Source organism: Rhineura floridana, chromosome 8 (assembly GCF_030035675.1).
Source record: "Rhineura floridana isolate rRhiFlo1 chromosome 8, rRhiFlo1.hap2, whole genome shotgun sequence".
Classification (NCBI taxonomy): Eukaryota; Metazoa; Chordata; class Lepidosauria; order Squamata; family Rhineuridae; genus Rhineura; species Rhineura floridana.
In genome coordinates, this window is record NC_084487.1 from 44,158,066 (window position 1) to 44,178,927 (window position 20,862).

At 42.5% G+C, this 20,862-nt stretch overlaps 1 protein-coding gene across 3 annotated transcripts; it reads left to right on the top strand.

The window, feature by feature from the left end:
- Positions 1 to 3,922: 3,922 nt before the first annotated feature.
- On the top strand, positions 3,923 to 20,310 carry KDELR3 (KDEL endoplasmic reticulum protein retention receptor 3). Of its 3 annotated transcripts, none has more exons than XM_061639130.1 (5): positions 3,923 to 4,695; positions 12,770 to 12,870; positions 14,824 to 14,982; positions 15,242 to 15,494; positions 19,982 to 20,310. In XM_061639130.1, the coding sequence occupies exons 1-5, from the start codon at positions 4,605 to 4,607 to the stop codon at positions 20,020 to 20,022; spliced, it is 645 nt and encodes a 214-aa protein (XP_061495114.1). In that variant the 5' UTR covers positions 3,923 to 4,604; the 3' UTR covers positions 20,023 to 20,310. The 3 variants fall into 3 exon arrangements, with proteins under 3 accessions (XP_061495114.1, XP_061495115.1, XP_061495113.1); XM_061639131.1 differs by lacking the exon at positions 3,923 to 4,695 and adding an exon at positions 10,153 to 10,247; XM_061639129.1 differs by lacking the exon at positions 3,923 to 4,695 and adding an exon at positions 10,254 to 10,596.
- The last annotated feature ends 552 nt before the right edge of the window (positions 20,311 to 20,862 follow it).

Below are 20,862 nucleotides of genomic sequence, written 5' to 3' on the forward strand. Positions count from 1 at the left end.
TAAACTCAGTAGCTTTTAACTGAGGTACCCATTATTTTGATTTGGGTCTAGCCAATCCTACTAACTGCATAAAATGAGTTAAGCCATCCTAGTGTCATGGCGACAAGAACAGCATGTGCCTGACTCTGTGACAGCCTCTGCAAGAGTCCAACTCCCTATGGAGTTTTAAAACTGAACTAGTTTTTAGTTAATTGTGAAACTGAACTACAAATTGAGGTTTCACCTTGGATTGAAATCTATCCTTGTCCTTTAGTTTATATGCTGCCCTTAATAACATTAAATTAAGCCTACTCTGCCCCAGCATGCATCACTTTACAGTTGTGGACACTGAAATATATTTGCCATTTTAATGCCTAGTCACCCAGTGAGTGTTTGTCCTGAATCTTCTACCATCCAGCTTCAGTGGATGATGCCAGGTTACAGTACGTGGACACAATCAAAATGAATTCTGGAATCGACAGTTCTATTCAATAATTGAAGAAGGAACATACAGTTTTGCAAGTCTACCCAGGATGCAAAAATGTCTACATGTGTTTGTAAACAGTGCGTATTTACAGATTACTTTTTTTAAAGTTTCATTTGGTGGGGCTTGGTAAGAGCTGCTTTGCTCCATGTAAAATTGAGCACTGCTTTAAATTGCCCCTTCAGCTCCTGTGTGTGTGTGTGTGTGTGTGTTGAACTGCCCACATGGTTCCGGCACTTTCAAAAGGCTCTGTAGTTGTGTCAAAAAGCTGGTATAGCACAGTGGGGAGGAGAGCCTGGCTGAGAGTCCAGAGTCTGTGAGTTCAAATCCCCGCTCGTGTCTCCTGGGTGTCAAGGGCCAGCTAAAGATCACCCCACAGGGAGTGGCTCAGGGGTTATGTGCCCTGCCATCTGTACAGCCGTGGGCAAGCTGCATAGTCCCAAGGAGCCCAGTTGCCCTCCAACTGGCAGTTGCGGACAAGGAAGGGGCTGGCTTGTGCAGCTGTGGCAAGCTGAGCAGGCCCTAGCCGGCTGAGGAGGACTAGCCTCAGAGGGAGGCAATGGTAAACCCCCTCTGAATACTGCTTACCATGAAAACCCTATTCATAGGGTAGCCATAAGTCGGCATCGACTTGAAGGCAGTCCATTTCCTTTTTCTGTGGTTGTGTCATACTCCTTCACACTCATTTTTGCTCCTGGAAAGCTGTAGGGGTGGGAGGAGGACTACATGTACAGCCTGCAAAATGGGGGGAAGGTATATGAGTCCTAATAATGGACTCACTCTAGGAGGCAGCTCAGAAGGGAACCTTTGACTGTCACAGAGTCAGGCACATGCTCTTTATGTTGCCATGACACCAGAGTAGCTTAACCCATCTTATGGAGTTAGTGGGACATCTCCAATGGACTAGGCCTAAATCAGGATAATAGTTACCTCAGTTAAAAGCTACTGACTTTACTGGGTCTCTTCTAGACAGTTCTGCCCTTTTACTGCTCTGAAGTCGTGGTACATGCCTGAAAAATAAGGCCTAGTTCTAGCATTCCAAACAAGTTGTAACACATCTCTCTTCCACTCTGTGTGTATGTAGTATGCAAATATGAATTAATCAGTCGATTGTCTTCCATACGTATGTCTCAAGCTGATGTACACAATGTAACAAAAACAGCTTTTTCAGAACGTTAAAAATAGCACAGAAAATAACAGCAAATGAATTGACAAACAATAAAAGATGACTACCCATGACAGGGACCTGCTCATCCAGCGCGGGAAGCTTGTCGGAACAAACATGTCTTCAATTGTTTCCAGAAAGCACAGATAGTGGGCACCTATCATATCTCCACAGGAATGCTGTGCCACAGAACAGCGGCAGACACACTAAAAACTCCAATGTACTGTGGAGTAGGCTTCTCTTTGGAACCTTTAGGAGAAACTCTCCTGCAGACTGCAGTGACCTACTGGGTATGTAAGGAATCAGACGGTCTCACAAGTAAACTGGTCCTGAGTTGTATGAATGCATGTATATCAGGGGTCGCCAGACTTTTTGGACCAGTGGGCACATTTCAAGGCTAAAGAGAATGCTGGCGGCACCAGTCACAAAATGGCTGCCATGGGGGCATGGCATAACACCAAATTGCTACAATTGAAGGCGTGGCATAACACAAAATTAGAGAGCAGTCATGGTGATGCTTTTCCCTTAATTGTATTTCCATACTAGAAAAGGCTTAACCTATTGAATTTCTACCTGACATAAGGTTGTTAACAGCACAAGAACACTGCTTTTCCCCAATGCCAACCCAAAACAAAGCCTAGGCTGCCATCCTATACCCACTTACCCATTACACACAGAGAGACTTACTTCTGAGTAGACAAATATACCATTGTACTGAAAATTAACTATACAGTGAATTCTTAATAAGTCCCTGGTTTTTAGCTCCTGCAAATCAGGAGTCATGCCTAAGCCTCTTTGTAAAGTTTTAACATTTGTCTTTCAGGGGAGAGGGATTCTTTAACATTCACCCACACTTATTGTGTAGTAGTATTTGCAGAAAACAGTGTCTAGGCACTACCTGATCTCAAGTGAACCCAGCACAGAAAAGATGGCTCCTGGTTGCTAGGGGAAAAGGGCAAACTATGGAGATTCCAAGGAGTAGGAAAAAAGACAGAAGCAGGAAAAGAGAGGGGAAAACACCAGCTCTTTATGACCCCAGAGATTCCTGTTGCCTGGTGTCCAAACAATTCACTTATCAGTCACAACTCTGACTTCACTTATTGCCTAACAACACTGACAGGCAGGAGTAGCGGCTGGCTCATTTCACATAAATTGCTTAGAAGGGTACCTGCATATTTTCTGCATAACTTTCTAGGAGGGCTAGAGACTTACCTTTTCTAAAAAATGAAAGCTCAGCTTCTGGGCTATCTGCTGGGGATGCCATGGGTACAACAGGTTGGCAACTCCTGATGTAAAGGATACTGGGCTTTTCTGGAAACTACCCTTTAGTAATACTTACTTTTATTTCTGACATCAGAATCCAGTAGAACATCTGAAACTTCCAGGTCATGCTGTTATTGATCTTAGAGTAGAAACACACTCATGGTTCTGCCGGATCCAGTGCGTCTCCACCGCTCTCTTCTGAAAACTGGGACACATGATGCTAGTCAAACCTCACCCCTTTTTACTGTAAAACCTGGTGGGAGCAGCTAGAGTGCACTTTTTAAAAAACTAGCTTCAAAGAGATTTCGTAGCTGATTGACAGATCAACCTGTTTCCCCCTCCAGGTTTGTTCTGGCAACTTTGTTCTGGCAACTAGTGTGTTCACAGCCTCACAGTGGCCATCCTAAAACAACGGAATATCGAGGGGGAAACTCCCAAACGAAACTGCTGAATTATATAACTTATTGAAAAGTTCAGTTCTATTAATTTGGTTCTGAATAGAAACAATGGTTTCCTGCCCCACAACAGGTATTAATTTACTCAGCAATGCTAAGACAATTGTTATCAACTCTTACTGCTGCTGTAGTCATTTTCCATACAATTTTACTCTAACAGAATTGCATTCCGTTGCCATTTAACTCTAACCATTGCATTTTCCCCCTTTACATTTATATGTGTGTGTGTGTGTGTATCTCTGACAACTGAGGTTCATGCTCCATGCATCTGATGAAGCGGGCTCTAGTCCATGAGCATTTATGCCATAATAAAAAGTCAGTTTTTAAGGTACCACAAGATCCTTTGCTGTCTATTCTGCAAAGCGACAAACTAAGGGATAATGTCTGGTGGATGGACAGATATACTTCATGACAGGAAAAAATGGAACACAGTGAAGAAAAGCCAATTAAAATGAAGAAAGCAACCTATAACCCTGATGCTTCTGGTCTCTTTGCAGACTAAATGAATCTGCAAACGAACACTGAGAGTGAGGAGAAACTGCCCCGGGTTGAGGCCCAGAGAAAGGAATGAGTTATTTAACAGTCCTTTTCCTCATCTCTGGAATCTGGAACAATACTAAGACTTGCCTTCAAACTTGCAAAAGGATGTGTCTTTTCCCCTTTCAGGACGTTCAAGGCTGTAACTTGAGAACTTGGAGGGATGTAGGAGAAAGTTTAACTCGGCTTAGTTATTCCCGCCTCTACCTCCACCCTCTCCGTACAAACAACATCCACGCCACGTCACCCAGTGCCTGCGCTGGGAGTGGGACTGCACAGCTTCGATGTTCTTCCACTACTCTATCAGAAGGAACAGATCAACTTAGGAGAGGCAGCGAACCAAAGGCTTCCCACAGATAAAGTGCTCCAGAAGAAAAAACAAAAGTACCTGTGGAACTCTAAGCAAAGGCTGACTCCAAAGGTTAAATTCCAAGCTCAATGCAAATACTAGTGAAGATTTAAGAGAGGTAGTGTAAGTTTAATTCTGCCAAAGGAGGAAAAATCCTGCTTGTTACTTACCGGAAAAAAATATAGTTGAATGGAAAGGAATTATTCGGCTGCTGAAAAAAGAGGAAGAGTAACATCCTTATCCAGGTTTTTAAGTGGGGAACCAAAAAGCACCTATTAAGAGAAGTTAAGAAAACTGTTGTAGGGACATCATCCTTCCCAGGATAAATTAACTGTTTGCCTTCAGACCCCCTTGGAACATTCTTGGGTCAGCATGAATATATTTCGGATCCTGGGTGATGTCTCTCACCTATTAGCCATGATCATGTTGCTGCTGAAGATCTGGAGATCAAAGTCTTGCGCTGGTAAGTTTCTTGTTCTTGTTCCCCCTTCATCCTGCTGACAAGGAACTGATTGTGAAGACAATGGAGAAGACACAGAAGGGACGAGAGAAAGTACTTGAAGTTCCTTGCCACCAGAGCACAAACTATGCCCCAAAGACTGGGGATTTGGGTTTAGCCTCAGACTGCTTGGGTCACGCATCCATCCTAGACTACTCACCTGAGGAGCCGGATGTTTTAACACTTTGCCAGTGGTCTGGTAGGATAAGAAGGCATAACTGAATTAACAAGAACTATAGGCAGGAAGAAAGAGAATCAGCTATTAAAGCAAATAGCACTTGATAACTCACTGAAGGAAACAGATGTCTTTTCCCATGTCCCATCCTAGATGGAAATATCTCGCCATTGTTTGATAGGACAATCTTGCCCAGACACTTGTAACATCATGTAGGAAACCTCCTACATTAACTCCTTATGCAAATCCCATGCACATGTATTCCCAAGGCCACCTGTTAAGATATCCACACAATTTGATTTGGTCACTCTCATTTCCTTCAAATTGAGATTTGTAGTGACTTGCATGTGTTCCTCTGTGCCTTTTCATTACTAAAAACATACTTGTCCCACCTCAGTGAAGGAAATGATCTTTTGGGAGCTCGACAGGTCAGGAATCATTCTGGATATTAGACAGAGTAAAGATTTCCTCTAAGCGAGGGTGTGTGGGGAGTGAAATACAGTGGAAACCTCTGCCAGGGCTTTAAGCAAACCAATGATGAACCAAGAAGCCTTTGCAGAGTACAGAAGGATGACTTCAAGCACACCTGGACTCTGTTAACCCAGTTTTAATCAACAGAAATCACAGCAACCATCAGGGCCGGTGCCAGAGGGCGGCCAGGTCGGGCGTGGCCAAGGGGCCTTGAAGGGCTCCTTCTTAGGGTGGGACTGTAGCATTCCCGTTCCACAATCTGCGGCAGTGGTAGCTCCCGATCCTGCCACAGATTGAGGAGAGGGAGCTCTCAGGCACAGCCCCCCATACAGACAGCACATACTTCAATAAGCCCCTCCCATACCACCTATCTTTTCTGTTGCTGTGAATGTCATGTGCGCTGTGCGCACATGCCTTCCATCAGCTAAGATGATATCAGGGCTTCCCTAAGGGGCTGATGCCCCTGCTGCCATCTTGGTTGACACAGCATTCACAGCAACGGGAGAGGTAGATGAGACGGGTGGGTGGGCACTGTGGGCCCAGGGCAGGCTGGTGCCCGAGGGCTCAGTCATGCCTGGTGCCTGCCCTGGCAGCCATGGATTACCTGGGGCAACTCCCCCGCCGCTTCACTCCCACACAGCACTCTTGCTAAGGCTGCAGTCCTATGCATATTTACTTGAGAGTAAACATAGGACACTTTTGAAGAAACATACATGGGATTGTGCTGTGTGGAACGGAAAATGTGTCATAGCCGGACATGGGCAGTCAGCATGAAATGGAGAGACACCAAGAGTGTCATCTAGGAGGGGTGTTTATGGCCCCCACCCCTCTCATGTCACATATATCACCAGGTATTTGCAGTTCTTTTGGTGTTAAAAAGTAAGCACAATAAAGGGTCTGGTCGTTAACGATTTAATTTTGGCTATGTTATGTGTTGGAGCAGGCCTTTTAATTTCCTTCCTCAACCCCAGGAACACTGAAGCCTGGAATGTGTTCCTGGGGAAAACGTTTAGAGTCCCAGAGTGTGCCATGTACTATCTCCTTTTACTTTCTTGATTCCCCCCTCCCCCAACATTTTCTGCAGCAGCATTTCCATGGCCTGTAAAAAACTTCCCCTTTCATGCCTAGTTTCCTCTCTGCAAGCCTATCCCACTCCATTAAAAAAAAACATGCTTTGTGGGTGGAATCAAGAGATGCATTTGGAAGGAGTGGCGTTGTGATGTGGCAGTCATAGTGGTACAAGCATATCACAGTTCCGTGTGTGTGTGTGTGTGTAGCCTGCCTGTACAACCCTGCTGAGGCTGAAAAACAAGAGGTATAGGGGCATAATTGGCAAAGGAAACTGCAAGACCGCACAATGCACTAGTGATTAAACAATGAGACAGAAATATTCCTCTTTGATCTCTGCTACCTGAAGAGGCCTATGACTATTGAATGTGTTCAACTGCCCACAACATTTAACCAATAAACAGCATAATTTTACTTTCTAATGTTGCTGTCTCAAAAGAAATAATTATAGGCAGTTCTTTCGTGTTGTAAAAAAAATCAGTAACAACAAAGAGCTTTGTGGCACCTTAAAGCATGGGTGGGCAACATTTTTTTAATTGAGGCCACATTTCCTTGGTGGTAATCTGTGGGGAGCTACATGCCTAATCCTTTCCAGGTCTGCTCAGAAGTAAGTCCCACAGGATTTGACAGGGTTACTCTCAAACAAGCACAGACCAATACAGCTAGTGTTCTGGAAAGCAAGTGAAAGGAATTCTTGTTTAAGTGTCGCATCCATATACAGATTGTCAGAAGTCTATCCATTTTTTCTCACACAGTATGGGGGGACAGATTTTTTTTCCTCAAGCTATGCCTATCCAGGAAAAATATTTTTAAAACCCATCAATTTATTTTGATCAAATGAAATACTACCCCTTCCAATTGTTCTGAAACTACACAGAAAGAGGGGCGGGGATATGTTTTTTAAAGCCAGGAAAAATAATTAGGCAATTAACCAGAAGGAAAGAACTTGGATGAGATGGAAGAATGGGGCAGCTTCTGGAGGAAAAGCTTTCGTCCACAAAAGCTTATGCCATAATAAAGCTAATAGTCTTTAAGGTGCCACAAGACTCTCTCTTTTTGTTTCTTTTCCTTTTTTTGCTACAACATACTAACATAGGTACTTCTCTGCAAATAGTTGAAATGATAATATTCCTTAGGCCAGCATCTTCTGTGTGTTGAGCTGAGCATGCAGTGAGTTCCAGGAGAACATGTTGGACAGAGAAACTAGACAGAGAATGGAAGATCAAAGCAGGAAAAGTAGATCAGGTAGGCATCGGCATGCGTAGTGGTAGCCAACAATGTGAGAGCATGCCATGGGTAAATAGAGAAGGTGGCGGAGCAAAGAATATGCTCTGCGGGAGTCCTCACAGAAAGATAAGGATGAATCACCAATGCAGCAGTGAATGAGCAGCTGAAGAGAAAACCTCCAAGAGAGGAGATTCAGAAGCCTCAGGAAGGAAGGATTCAGGATGGATCAGTATGGAAAGTGCTGAGGGCAGGAAAAACAACTGAGCAAGGATTGAGAAGAGTCCCTTAGGTTGGCAGGAAACATTGGTAGGAACAATTTTAATAAACCAGATTCTGGGGGAGAGAACAGGTAGGCTTGCCTGAATTCTGAACAGCCCTACCTCATGTGTAACACAGCACATGTGTACCATGTAAAACTGAGCATGCACAATTGCACACCATACAGGGCTAGTGGGTGCTAGTACTACTATCTTGGGGTGGGGGCACAGCAGCCACAGCCTGAATCCGTCTCTTGCTGTCCCACCTTCTTCCCTTCCTTTCCACTCAGCTGCCTTATTTCTGAATACTACATTGGGCACTGTGGCAGAGAAAAACCTACAAACAAAATCCAGACGATAGCCATGTTAGTCAGGGGAAAAAAGACAAGAGAGAGGTTTGTGACATCTTAAATACGAACAGATTTCTTCTGGCCTCCAGCTGGACAATAAATATGTTAGTCTTCAAAGTACCATAAGACTCTTTTTGTGCTTGTTTCCATTAACAAAAACTGCCCCTGCCTGGGGATCAGATTGCCTCCTTCCCCCCCCCCGCCATTTTTCTTATGTTGCCTTTTATTCTTGCACTCCTTTTGTATATTTGTCTGAAGCTTCCGGACAAGGAATTTGAGAAAAGAGAAGCAACTCTCTCTTGTCCAGTATCCCCAGCAATGTTAGCTTGAGGTTTTGGAGGAGCCCCCTCAGGCAAGACCCCTCATAGCTCCTCCTCCCTGCCATTATCGCCAGCTGATGCTACTACCTACTTGCTTGCCAGGCAGAGAGCCAGTGATGAGGACGCAGGCAGTGACATCTCTTGCTTCTCCTTCTCACCACTACTGTTTCCTGGGCCAGAGGCCAGAGCAAGTGACAGGTGAACAAGCAAGGAGGCTGTAGTGGTGAAGAGTGGATTGAGAGAAATTTTTCTCCCTCTCTCATAGAACTCATGGACATCTGAATGTTGGAAGATTCAGGACAGATAAAAGAAAGTACTTCTTCACGCAGCACATAGTTAAGCTATGGAACTCGCCCCCAGAGGTGGCAGTGATGGGCACCAACTTCGATGGCTTTAAGAGGATTAGACAAATTCATGGAGGATAATGGTATCAAAGGCTACTAGCCAAGATGGCTATTCTCTACCTCCACAGTCAGAGACAGTATGCTTATGAATACCAGTTGCTGGAAACCGCAGGGGGAGTGCTCTTGTGCTCAGATCCTGCTTGTGGGCTTCCCATGGGTATCTGGTTGGCCACTGTGAGAAGAGGATGCTGGACTAGATGGGCCACTGGCCTGATCCATCAGGGCTCTTCTTGTGTTCTTATGTTCTTAAGAAGAGGAGCCGATCCAGTGAGCCCCTGCTAGGGTATGGGCCCTCAGCAGATGCCTGACCATGCCAACGCTCAATGCTTGCCCTGTCCCCAAATTGCTCTATGGCGAAATATCCTCATGTGCACTATATATTAAAGCTGTATCATACCACTTTAAACAGTCATGGCTTCCCCAAAAGAATCCTGGGAAGTGTACTTTGTTAAGTATGCTGAGGGTTTTTATTTTAAGAGATCCCTACTGCTCTCACAGTGGTACAATTCTCACAGTTCTCTGGGAAGAGGGATTGAAACCACTTTGAGAATTGTAGCTCTGTGATGGGAACAGGAGTCCCCTAACAACTCTCAGCACTCTTTATAAACTAAAGTTCCCAGACTTCTTTGGGGGAAGCCATAACTGCTTGACTACAGTGATATGATACTGCTTTAAATGTATAGTGCAAATGTGGCCTCTCTCTCTCTTGCCATTCTCTGTGAGGAACAATTAAAGAATTTTTTGCAAAGAGGACCCAAGAGGGAGCAGATTAGGAGAGGCAAAATATGAATGATTTCAAAACAGGGAAGTTTATCTACACATATATAGATATGTGACCTAAGAGGTATTCTGTATCTTTAAAAGTTGGGGAGGGGGGAGGGAGAATTCCACCTTGTGGTTTTTTCCATTACAGAGTTGCAAGAACACCTGCACTTGGCTGACCTTCGCTTCTCCTAAAGATACAGGATCAGTCTCAGGCCGTGGACCTGGCAACCCTAATTGGATAGAACAATTAACTATTCAGTTTTTATCCTGCTCTTCCTCCAAAGAGTTCAGGATAGCACAACAACCCTGTGAGCTAGGTTAGATGGAGAGATAGTGACAGGCCAAAGGCCATTCAATAAGTACTGTGACTTACAGGAACTTGAACACAGGTGTTGCTGATTTAAGTCCAATTATCTCTAGCCACTATATCACACAAGATAACCCTTTGGTTTGGCTGGAGAGTAGATTGCAACTAAATGGTAAAGTCTTTCACAGAATCACAAGAGTTGAAGGGGACTTTGGAGGGTGTGTAGTCCAACTCACAGCTTGGTGCTGAATCTGCAATGCAGGATGCAGCTACCGCTTCCCTAACAGATGGCCATCCAGTTTCTGTTTTTATACTTCCAGCAAAGAAGAGCTCTCTGTCTCCTAAGGCAGTCTATTCATTGTCAAGCAGCAGTTACCATTAAGAAGTTTCTCCTAATGTTTAGCTGAAATTTGCTTCCATGAGACCTCCATCCATCGGTTCTAGTCCTGCTCTCGGGGGTAATAGAGAATGCATGTTCCACCTTTTGTGTGACAGCCCTTCAGTTATTGAAAAGACTGATGGTATGTGGGCATTTTTGATTGCTCTTCTAATTCTGGAATGACTCATCTCTCATCAGAATAAAAGCATTAAACACTCTGGGGTGGGGCTGGAGGGAAGAGGCGTGTCTTGGCTGGGGGGGGGGGAGGGAGAGGCATGACCAGTAAAGGCAAATTCAGAAGTGCAGGGTCCCTTCATGATAGTCACAGCCACACACACACCCTTTTTTGCTGATGGGTTGAGAATGAGATTATTGTTAATGTCTTCTCCCATAACAACAGGAACCAAGAAGCATGAAAGAGGAGAGTGCTGGCTACTGAGAAGTCTCCTCAGTGGCTGACTCACTTTCTTTCACTCTGATTGGCTCCAGTCAGCATGAAAGGATAAGGAAGCATGTTAGAAAACTCTTCTCAGTGATTGGCACATTCCCCTTTCATGCTGATTGGCTCATGGGGTGCTGGAGACATAGGGACCCTGCTCCCAAAAAAGTAAGGGTTCTAAGACCCCCCAAGCCCCTGGACAACTACATCCCTGGGCATGACAACACAGAGACTGTGCACTGGAAAAGTGTTTGCTGTCTGTTCCTTCCTCCTTGCTGGGCAGTTCCCAAGGGAGGATTTTTAAAACAGCGTACAGATAGTTTGACTGATTACAGTTGCTGAATATTCATCCACTGGGTGCAGACACACTCAGGCAGCAAAGAAAGTATGCAATGATGTTTTGTGTGCAAAATGACTTAAGCAATCCTGTTGCAGCTTTTACCCTTCCAAACAAGAATAACATTTTTAGAAGGTAACTAAAACTTTAGAGTTATCCATCAGCTTTTGCTTCCTTTTCTTTTCTTTTGGGGAAGGATAACAGCTAGTGTAAGACTGCATCAGAGCCATTTCAGAGCTCCAGAAAAATGGCTTTTGAAGGGAGACCTTTTGGCAGCACAGAAACAGTCTGTCCTGCTCATACCCAATCAATGGGTGCCTTCAAAATCCAAAATGCATTAGCTGATTCTTAAACTGAGTGAATTTAATTTAAGAAAAAGTTAAGAGACTATTTTAACACAACTTGGGGCCCAGGAAGAGCATGCACCAATTTTCTCCTAAACATTTGTATTAAAGTATATAATCTGGACCAGTAGACTACCAATAGAGAAATGCTGGATTTTAATTTTTTTTAAGTGTAGGAATCTGCAGACAGGGTGATATTTCTTTGTCACACACAAACAAGAGCCTCTTTCATAGGTTGCTACTGTACTCAGCATTTAGTCTAGAATGGAATCCTTCGTTCACTCAGTGTTTATGGAGAATCCAGATGATGCCATTGCCAGCCTGTTGCATTCTGTTGTTTTCTGTGATGCCCTACCATCATTTCTCAGGCCTGATTTTGGGACATTTTTTCCACCTTACAATATAATCATAGCGCCAGCCAGTCCAGCTAGAAAAGGGTGAAGTGTTATTATTACTGGTTTACTCTTTGGAGCCAGAGCAACTATTGTATTCATTTTCTATCTTTGTGTGCAATTTTGCAGTTGCAACTATACAAAATGAAAGAAACTGGCACCTGCCATTTCAGCACACCTTCCCCTTGAGTTATCAGACAGCTCTGGTGATGGTAGCCCCTCTGACCTTTTAGCTGTGGCTTTTGCTCTTCACATCACTTTAGGGGTCACCACAACGGCTTTATTTATTAATTTTATTTTTTTTAAATAGTTGTTTATTGTTCATTTGGTATGTTGAGAGCCTAGTTTTGTGGGAAAGTGGCACACAAATATATAACGTGGACCTGACGCTTGCAAATACCTTGTATTTCTCACATGAGCATCAATGCAATGATGATGCAATGATGTTTGCTTCCTTCCTACATTGGGACCCCAGCCCTGATCCTGGGAAGTCATCCACGGTTCTCTGACCCACTAAGCTATGGAGGAAGCTGAGTATTGGGCCTGAAGTAGCACTCTTCCACTCTCTGCCATGCCTGTTTGCTTGGCAGGAGGATGATTCTCTCCAGGCTGTTTGTGCTGCCAGAGGATTCAAGTGCCTCACTGTGGAGCCTTGGAGTTTGTGGCTCGAGGTGTTAGTTGCTGCCTTCCTAGCCCAACTAAGGAATCTGCCTAATTATGCCAGTGTCATAGGCCCAAACACTTCTCCTCTCGTTTATTTTCTTTTGTTGTCTACTCATTAATTTTTATCTTATGTCCTGCAGGTATCTCAGGAAAGAGCCAGATCCTTTTTGCACTTGTCTTCACAAGCCGTTATCTTGACTTATTCACCAACTTCATCTCCATCTACAATACCATCATGAAGGTAAGGACAAGAGTTTTAGAATTCTCCATTTTAGTCAGAGGTGTGAGCAATTCTGATATTTTAAGGCATGGGAAACTTTGGCCCTCCAGGTGTTGCTGAACTACAACTCCCATCAGCCCTAGCAAGCATGGCCAATGGCCAGGGATGATGGGAGTTGTAGTTCAGCAATATCTGGAAGGCCAAACTTCTCCTTGCCTGTTTGAAGGCCCTGGTTGTTGGCATTCTGGCCACATTCACACCATACATTTAAAACATTATTGTACCACTTTAAACAGTCATGGCTTTCCCTCCAAGGAATCCTGGGAACTCTACTTTGTAAAGGGTGCTCAGAGTTGTTAGGAGACCCCTATCATTCTCGCAGAGCTACAGTTTCAGAGTTCCCTCAAAAGGGAGATTGATTGTTAAACTATTGAAGGATCTGTAGCACTGTGCAAGGAATGGGGCTTCCAAACCATTCTCAGCACCCTTACCAAATAGGGGAAGGGCTGTACTCAGTGGTAGAGCACCTGCTTGCATGCAGGAGGTCCCAGGTTCAATCACTGTCATTTACAGGCAGGGCTGTGAAGGACTCCTCTCTGAAACCCTAGAGCAGCTGCCAGGCAGCGTAGACAATACTGAGCTAGATAGACCTGAATATTGTTAACAGAGTATGTCCATACTTTCAAACTTACAATGTATTTTTATATTGCCCTAATAAAGCTGTCCAAAGACCAGATAACATCTATAGCCTCCAGCCATCCTTGTTCGTTGCTGTTCACAACCATACCCTTCCAGACATTTTTTTAAAAAATAAGCAGCTTTCCTACATTAACATAGCCAGACTAAAATGATAGGAGACATGGGTCTTATCCATTGGAATTGGTAAGCTAGAGCAAGGGTTCCCACACTATGACCTTTTCCCACACTATGACCTGTGAGCTTTATGCAGGTGGTCCATAGCATGTCTGTGAAGAATACTTACAACTGGAATTCTATGGAATCCAAATTGTAATACAATTAAAATACATTAACAGAAATAAAAGCAATAAAGACAAAGGTAATTAAAATCATATAGCATCTAGCACAGCAAATTACATTGCTCCAAGAGGCAGAAAAATCATTAAGTGGTCCACCAAGACCATCAGCAATTTTCAAGTTTTCCAATGGGAAAGTTGTTTGGGAACCACTGAGACAGAGCAATGCAGAGGTTCCTATTGCAGCGCTAATGGGAAATGCAGCCGCCGCCACCCTTTCACTTCTCATAGCAATTTTGGCTAGGCTGCCAACCTTCTACACTGTACGTTTTTCTGCCCACCACTTGGGGATAGTTTCAGTAATAAGCAGTCCTAAATGGATAGATCTCTCAAGCACCATCCTTTGTCAAGATTGAACAAGGTGTTGCCCTTCCACCCCAAAACTACTCAACTTGTACAAAAGCACAGCTACAATGAATGCTGAGGGCTCCACTATAACAGCGTTGGCGCATGCTATTTTTTTGTTGCATTGGCGAGGCTAGTCTGTGTCAGGGAAAAAAGACATTTCAAATATGGGAGGTGCAACCTCTTACCTGGTTCCCAGTGCTTGAGCAGAAGCAGAGTGACACAGCCTGGTTAATCTGATAGAACAAGGTACCCCAGTTCTGTTGTAAAGGCACACCTACAGCATCTTAGGCAAGGTGGCTGGCTAAGAAGAAATTTAGTTAATAGGCTTCATGCGTGTGTGTGTATACATGCATATAATATAAAATATATGCTGCTACATATCATCTTAAGAGAGTGCAGGCAAAGAGGCCAAACCAGAGTACCTTAGGCAAAATAGATGACACCAAATCTGTGTCTTTGTAATCAGCTAAAGAAAAACTAGCGAACCCTAAGGTTAGTGGGTTCAGACATTTCCAGAAGGCAGATTAGCCTTGAAAATTTTGCAGTATGAAATAAAAGTGATTTTTTGCAAGGGCTCTGTATTCCTTTGCAGGTTGTTTTCTTAACCTGTGCATACGTTACCGTGTACCTGATCTATGGGAAATTCCGGAAAACCTTTGACAGCGAGAATGATTCTTTCCGCCTTGAATTCCTTTTAGTTCCCGTTACAGGCCTGTCATTTTTGGAAAACTATAATTTTACACCTTTAGAGGTAAGGAAGCAATTCATATTAAGGGATCTAGGATTTTGGAACACATCATGTTTCCTTGAATCTTTGGTATCTGAAATGAAACTTTTATTGCACAACACTTCCCTGCTGAAGGGCCAAAGGTCGCTGTAAGCACATTCATTTGTAATGTTTTTCTGTGTACTCTTTATTATATTTATATACCACCCCATAGCTGAAGCTCTCTGTACTGCTTTGTGGATTACTAACATTTACCCTGGACTTGTCTTTCCTCCTTCCTTAGATTCTCTGGACTTTCTCGATTTACCTGGAATCAGTGGCTATTCTTCCACAGCTTTTCATGATTAGTAAAACAGGTGAAGCCGAGACAATCACTACACACTATCTTTTCTTCTTGGGTCTTTATCGTGCTCTCTATCTTGCAAACTGGATCTGGCGATACCACACAGAGAACTTCTACGATCAGATTGCTGTGGTTTCTGGTGTAGTACAGACCATCTTCTATTGCGACTTTTTTTACCTCTATGTCACCAAAGGTAAGGATCACAGTATGTTGGCTAATCAGTGGCTGAAACTAATCAGTTAGTACTGTAGCAGAAAGATCCAATAGCTCAACCATAGCTCTGCTCCTCTTCCCCCTTTCCACAAAACCTGTAAGCTTTTAGTTATTTTTCACTCTAATTTTTTTCAGCAGTTGCCTGAACAACAACAACAACAACAACAATAATAATAATAACAACTGTCCGCTTCTGTTCAGACCTGTAAGATCACTTAGATGAGTGGTTCTTAACCTTTCTTGCCTTTGGGAATCTGATTTGGGCTATGGATCTTCATACACAAGAAATGTTATTGCATTGGAAAAAAGTTTTATGCCTGGTTTGCAGATCCCCTGAAGCCCATCAGTGGTCCCCAGGTTAATAATCCTTGGCCTAGACCATCTGGGGAAGTTCTACTTGTAGCACTGCACCCAAATAATATCATAGGGTGGTGACCTGAAAATGGGCATTTTCCGTTACTGCTGTAGATAAAATTGAATGTCCTTTCCTCTGCCATATGTGAAGCAATAGCCATCCATTGCTTCAGTCATCTTGTAAAGACTTATTTTTTTGCCCAGGCTTTCTTTTCCCTACTCAGAAAATTGGAGCTTGTTTTATGTGCTTGAATCCTCCTATTTTTGTTTTGCTTTTATACGTTTACATCTTTTTATACTGTCATCTCATTGGGTCAGACTGTATTTTTAAAAGTATTTTTTTCATAACATATACCACTTAAATGTTTTAAATTTGTTGTATACATATGCTTTTAAATAAAAATATGATTTTGTACGTGAAACATTAAACTTTTAACCCAACCCAACAGGCTTAGGGCCATCATGTGGTTCTTGCAGAAATCCACTGCAACAAAATAGCCCTACTAGAAACTCTACATGTTACTAATCAGCATAAGCCTTATTTTTAAAAAGCCAACTCAAAAGCTACCAAGCATATATTGTAACTTCTAAATTACTATTGAATAGTAAACACTGTATGCTACACAGTGCTGTAGAAACCATTCTTCTTGGTGGTGGTGGTGGCTTACCCCAGGTGACCAATAAAATATACAAAACACTCCAAAAGACTAGTGCTTATCTTACTTTCCAGATTAACAGCTGCTTCTCACATTCTGAAATTCTAAAGCACTGCTGTGCAAATCATAAGTCTTGACAGTTAAGGTTTTTGTTGCCATTTATAAGATCTGTATGTTGTTGTTATGTGTCTCCAAGTCAACTACAACTTATGGCGACCCTATGAATCCGCAACCTCCAAGAGCATGTCATGAACCACCCTGTTCAGATCTTGTAAGTTCAGGTCTGTGGCTTCCTTTATGGAATCAATCAATCTCTTGTTTGGAATCCTCTTTTCCTACTCCCTTCTGTTTTCCCCAGCATTATTTTTTCTAATGAATCATGTCTTCTCATTATGTGTCCAAAGTATGATAACCTCGGTTTCATCATTTTAGCTTCTAGTGATCGTTCTGATTTAATTTGTTCTAACACCCAATTATTTGTCTTTTTCGCAGTCCATGGTATCCGCAAAGCTCTCCTCCAACACCACATTTCAAATGAGTTGATTTTTCTCTTATCCACTTTTTTCACTGTCCAACTTTCACATCCATCAGTAAGAGATCGGAAATACCATGGTCTGAATGTTCCTGACTTAAGTGTTCAGTGATACATCTTTGCATTTGAGGACCTTTTCTAGTTCTCACAGTTGCCCTCCCCAGTCCTAGCCTTCTTCTGATTTCTTGACTATTGTCTCTATTTTGGTTAATGACCGTGCCAAGGTATTGATAATCCTTGACAAGTTCAGTGTCCTCATTGTCAACTGTAAAGTTACATAAATCTTCTGTTGTCATTACTTTAGTCTTCTTGACGTTCAGCTGTAGTCCTGCTTTTGTGCTTTCCTCTTTAACTTTCATCAGCATTCGTTTCAAATCATTACTGGTTTCTGCTAGTAGTATGGTATCGTCTGCATATCTTAACAATGATATTTCTCCCTCCAATTTTCACACCTCTTTCATCTTGGTCCAATCCTGCTTTCCGTAAGATCTGCGTATAGATTACATAAATAGGGTGAAAAGTACACCCCTGTCTCACACCCTTTCAAATGGGGAACCAATCGGTTTCTCCATATTCTGTCCTTACAGTAGCCTCTTGTCCAGAGTATAGGTTACGCATCAGGACAATCAGATGCTATGGCACCCCCATTTCTTTTAGAGCATTCCATAGTTGTTCATGATCTACACAGTCAAAGGCTTTGCTGTAATCTATAACGCATAGGGTGATTTTCTTCTGAAATTCCTTGGTCCGTTCCATTATCCAACGTAAGTTTGCAATATGATCTCTGGTGCCTCTTCCTTTTCTAAATCCAGCTTGGATGTCTGGCATTTCTTGCTCCATATATGGTAAGAGCCTTTGTTGTAGAATCTTGAGCATTACTTTACTTGCATGGGATATTAAGGCAATAGTTCGATAATTACTGCATTCCCTGGGATCCCCTTTCTTTGGAATTGGGATGTATATGGAACGCTTCCAGTCTGTGGGCCATTGTTTAGTTTTCTATATTTCTTGACAGATTTTAGTCAAAATTTGGACAGATTCAGTGTCAGTAGCTTGTAGCAACTCTATTGGTATGCCATCTGTTCCTGGTGATTTGTTTCTTCCAAGTATTTTAAGAACAGCTTTCACCTTGCATTCTAAAATTTCTGGTTCTTCATCATACGGTTCCTCCGTGAACGAATCTGTCATCCTGGCATCTCTTTTTATAGAGTTCTTCAGTGTATTGCTTCCATCTTCTTTTTATTTCATCTTGGTCAGTCAGTGTGTTCCCCTGTTGATTATTCAACATCCCTACTCATGGTTTAAATTTCCCTTTCATTTCTCTAATCTTTTGGAACAGGGCTCTTGTTCTACCCTTTTTGTTGTCCTCTTCTATTTCTATACAGTAACTATTGTAATAGTTCTTTGTCCCTACGTACTAGTCGCTGTATTGTTGCATTTAGGGTTCTGTGTTTCTATCTCCCTTTGCTTTTGCTTTCCTTCCCTCTTTAACCATTTGAAGAGATTCTTCAGTCATCCATTGAGGTCTTTCTCTCTTTTTAACTAGAGGTATTGTCTTTTTGCATTCTTCCCTGATAATGTCTCTGACTTCATTCCATAGTTCTTCTGGTTCTCTGTCAACTAAGTTTACAGCCTCAAACCTGTTCCTTATTTGATCTTTATATTCTTCTGGGATGTTATTTAAATTGTATTTTGGCATTATGATTGCTTTGTTGGTCTTCTTTAGCTTTACTCTGATTTTCAATACGAGCAGTTCATGATCTGTAGTCTGCTCCTGGTCTTGTTTTTGCAGAAACTTCTCCATATTCTGCTACCAATTATATAATCAATTTGATTGCTATACTGACCATTTGGTGATGTCCATGTGTACAGTCATCTTTTCGGTTGCTCAAAGAATGTGTTTGCAAGAAACAAATTATTGGCTTCACAGAATTCAGTAAGTCTTTCTCCTGCTTCATTTCTGTCTCCTAGGCCCCATTTCCCCACAATTCTTAGTTCTTCTGTGTTCCCTGCTTTTGCATTCCAATCCTCCATGATTATCAGGACATCTTGTTTTGGTGTGTGATCAATTTCTTCCTGTACTTCTGCGTAAAATCTCTCCAATTCCTCTTCTGCTTTTGCCGTTGGAGCATAGACTTGGATGGTTATGTTGATACGTTTCCCATTTAATCTCATTGATATCACTCGCTCAGACCTTGCGTTGTAGCTCCTAATTGCTTTTGCTACATCACTTCTCACTATTAAAGCAACCTGGTTTCATAATTTCTCATTTCCTGCATAAAATATTTTGTAGTTGCCTGATTGAAAATGTCCCATTCCCATCCATTTTAGTTCACACACACCAAGTATTGTAATGTTGATGCATTCCATTTTTTGCTTGACAATTTCTAACTTTTCCTGGTTCTTGCTTCTCAAATTCCATGTTCCTATTGTGTGCTCTCCAGACTCTCCTTTCGCATCTGTGCGCATCAGCCTCTGGGCTTCCTTTCAGCTTTGACCCAGCTGCGTCATTAGTCACAGCGCTACTTGTACTTGTCCTTTGTTCTTCCCCAATAGCTCGGTGAGTGCCTTCTGACCTGGGGGTCTCATGTTCCAGCACTATCTCATGTTGCATTTTGGATACTCTGTTCATAGGGTTTTCGTGGTAAGAGATATTCAGAGGTGGTTTACCATTGCCTTCCTTTGAGTTTGGATGCATCTTAATCTGGAGATGACAAAGCAGTTTAAACAAGCTTCTCATCCTACATATAGACTTTCCACAAACTCCTATTTGAAGATTCTTTCTGTCTAGGGCATTTATAATTCACAAGCTAATAGCTCCATTAAAAATGCCATGACTTGTATCTGCAAAAGAAATGGTAGAGGCAAGTTGCCTTTCTGCCACTGAGCACGCCCTTGAAGTTTTATTCCTTTTTCCTCATTTAGTATTAAAAGGAAAGAAGCTGAGTCTCCCAATGCCTATCTGAAGACGTGGACAAGCAAAGCACACTCCTGAAGATCCTGCTCCAGAACTGTAGGATGTATTCTTCTGCTTTTCTACCATATGGCTCAGACAGCATTTAGAGAACTTGCCTATTCCTCTACACCATGACCAGCAGACTGTGCCTTGAGTGTTTGAGGTCTGGATATCTAACATTTTAGTCTTAAAATTTTTTGATTGTTTAATGTTGAACAAAACAAGTATTTGCATTTTCTTTTGTATTGGAGTGTTCCGTTGGTGTTTGCTTGTGACAAATGAAATAGTGTGAAGTACATGCCCTTTGATATTTTTATTTGCTTCAGTACTGATGTAGATAAATTCAGTTCAAGGTGAAATGTCACTCAGTTTTGGTTCCTGTTAGCAAACAGCAGGGGGTCAACCCCCACCCCCCTTTTTAGTATAGGTTGTGACTGAAATTTGTTCCTGTTTGAGCTGAACTAGAGCCACACAAAAGTTCTTTAAGTGGACTTGAACAAGTTCAGTAGGTAAATTTAGCAGATCAGAATTAAAACAACCAAATCTTAGCTAAATGAACTATGAAGCAGAGAAAAAAACTGATTAACACACCAGCAGTTCTGCAAACCCTGTGACATGTCAAATAGAATACAGTCCACCAGCCACGTATGTTGGCCCACTGGAGGTGTAATAATTCCCATTTTTTCCTACCTTCCAGGGATTGCAAAAACAGGTTTTGCTCCTGGGAGGTTTCTGCACTCTATAATGCTTGGGAGCATATAAGCCTAAATGACTACATACACAGCTTGTAAGGTCGGGGTGGCCAAGATGTAGTCCATCATCTGGAAGGCCACAAATCCTATCACCCATA

Bases quoted from the DNA above. Each gene is read 5' to 3' on its own strand.
- KDELR3 (XM_061639129.1), top strand. From the start codon at position 10,494: ATGAGACCTCCATCCATCGGTTCTAGTCCTGCTCTCGGGGGTAATAGA. The intron at 12,871-14,823 runs GTAAGGACAAGA...ATTCCTTTGCAG, and splicing joins TCTACAATACCATCATGAAG to GTTGTTTTCTTAACCTGTGC. The intron at 15,495-19,981 runs GTAAGGATCACA...TTCCTCATTTAG, and splicing joins TTACCTCTATGTCACCAAAG to TATTAAAAGGAAAGAAGCTG.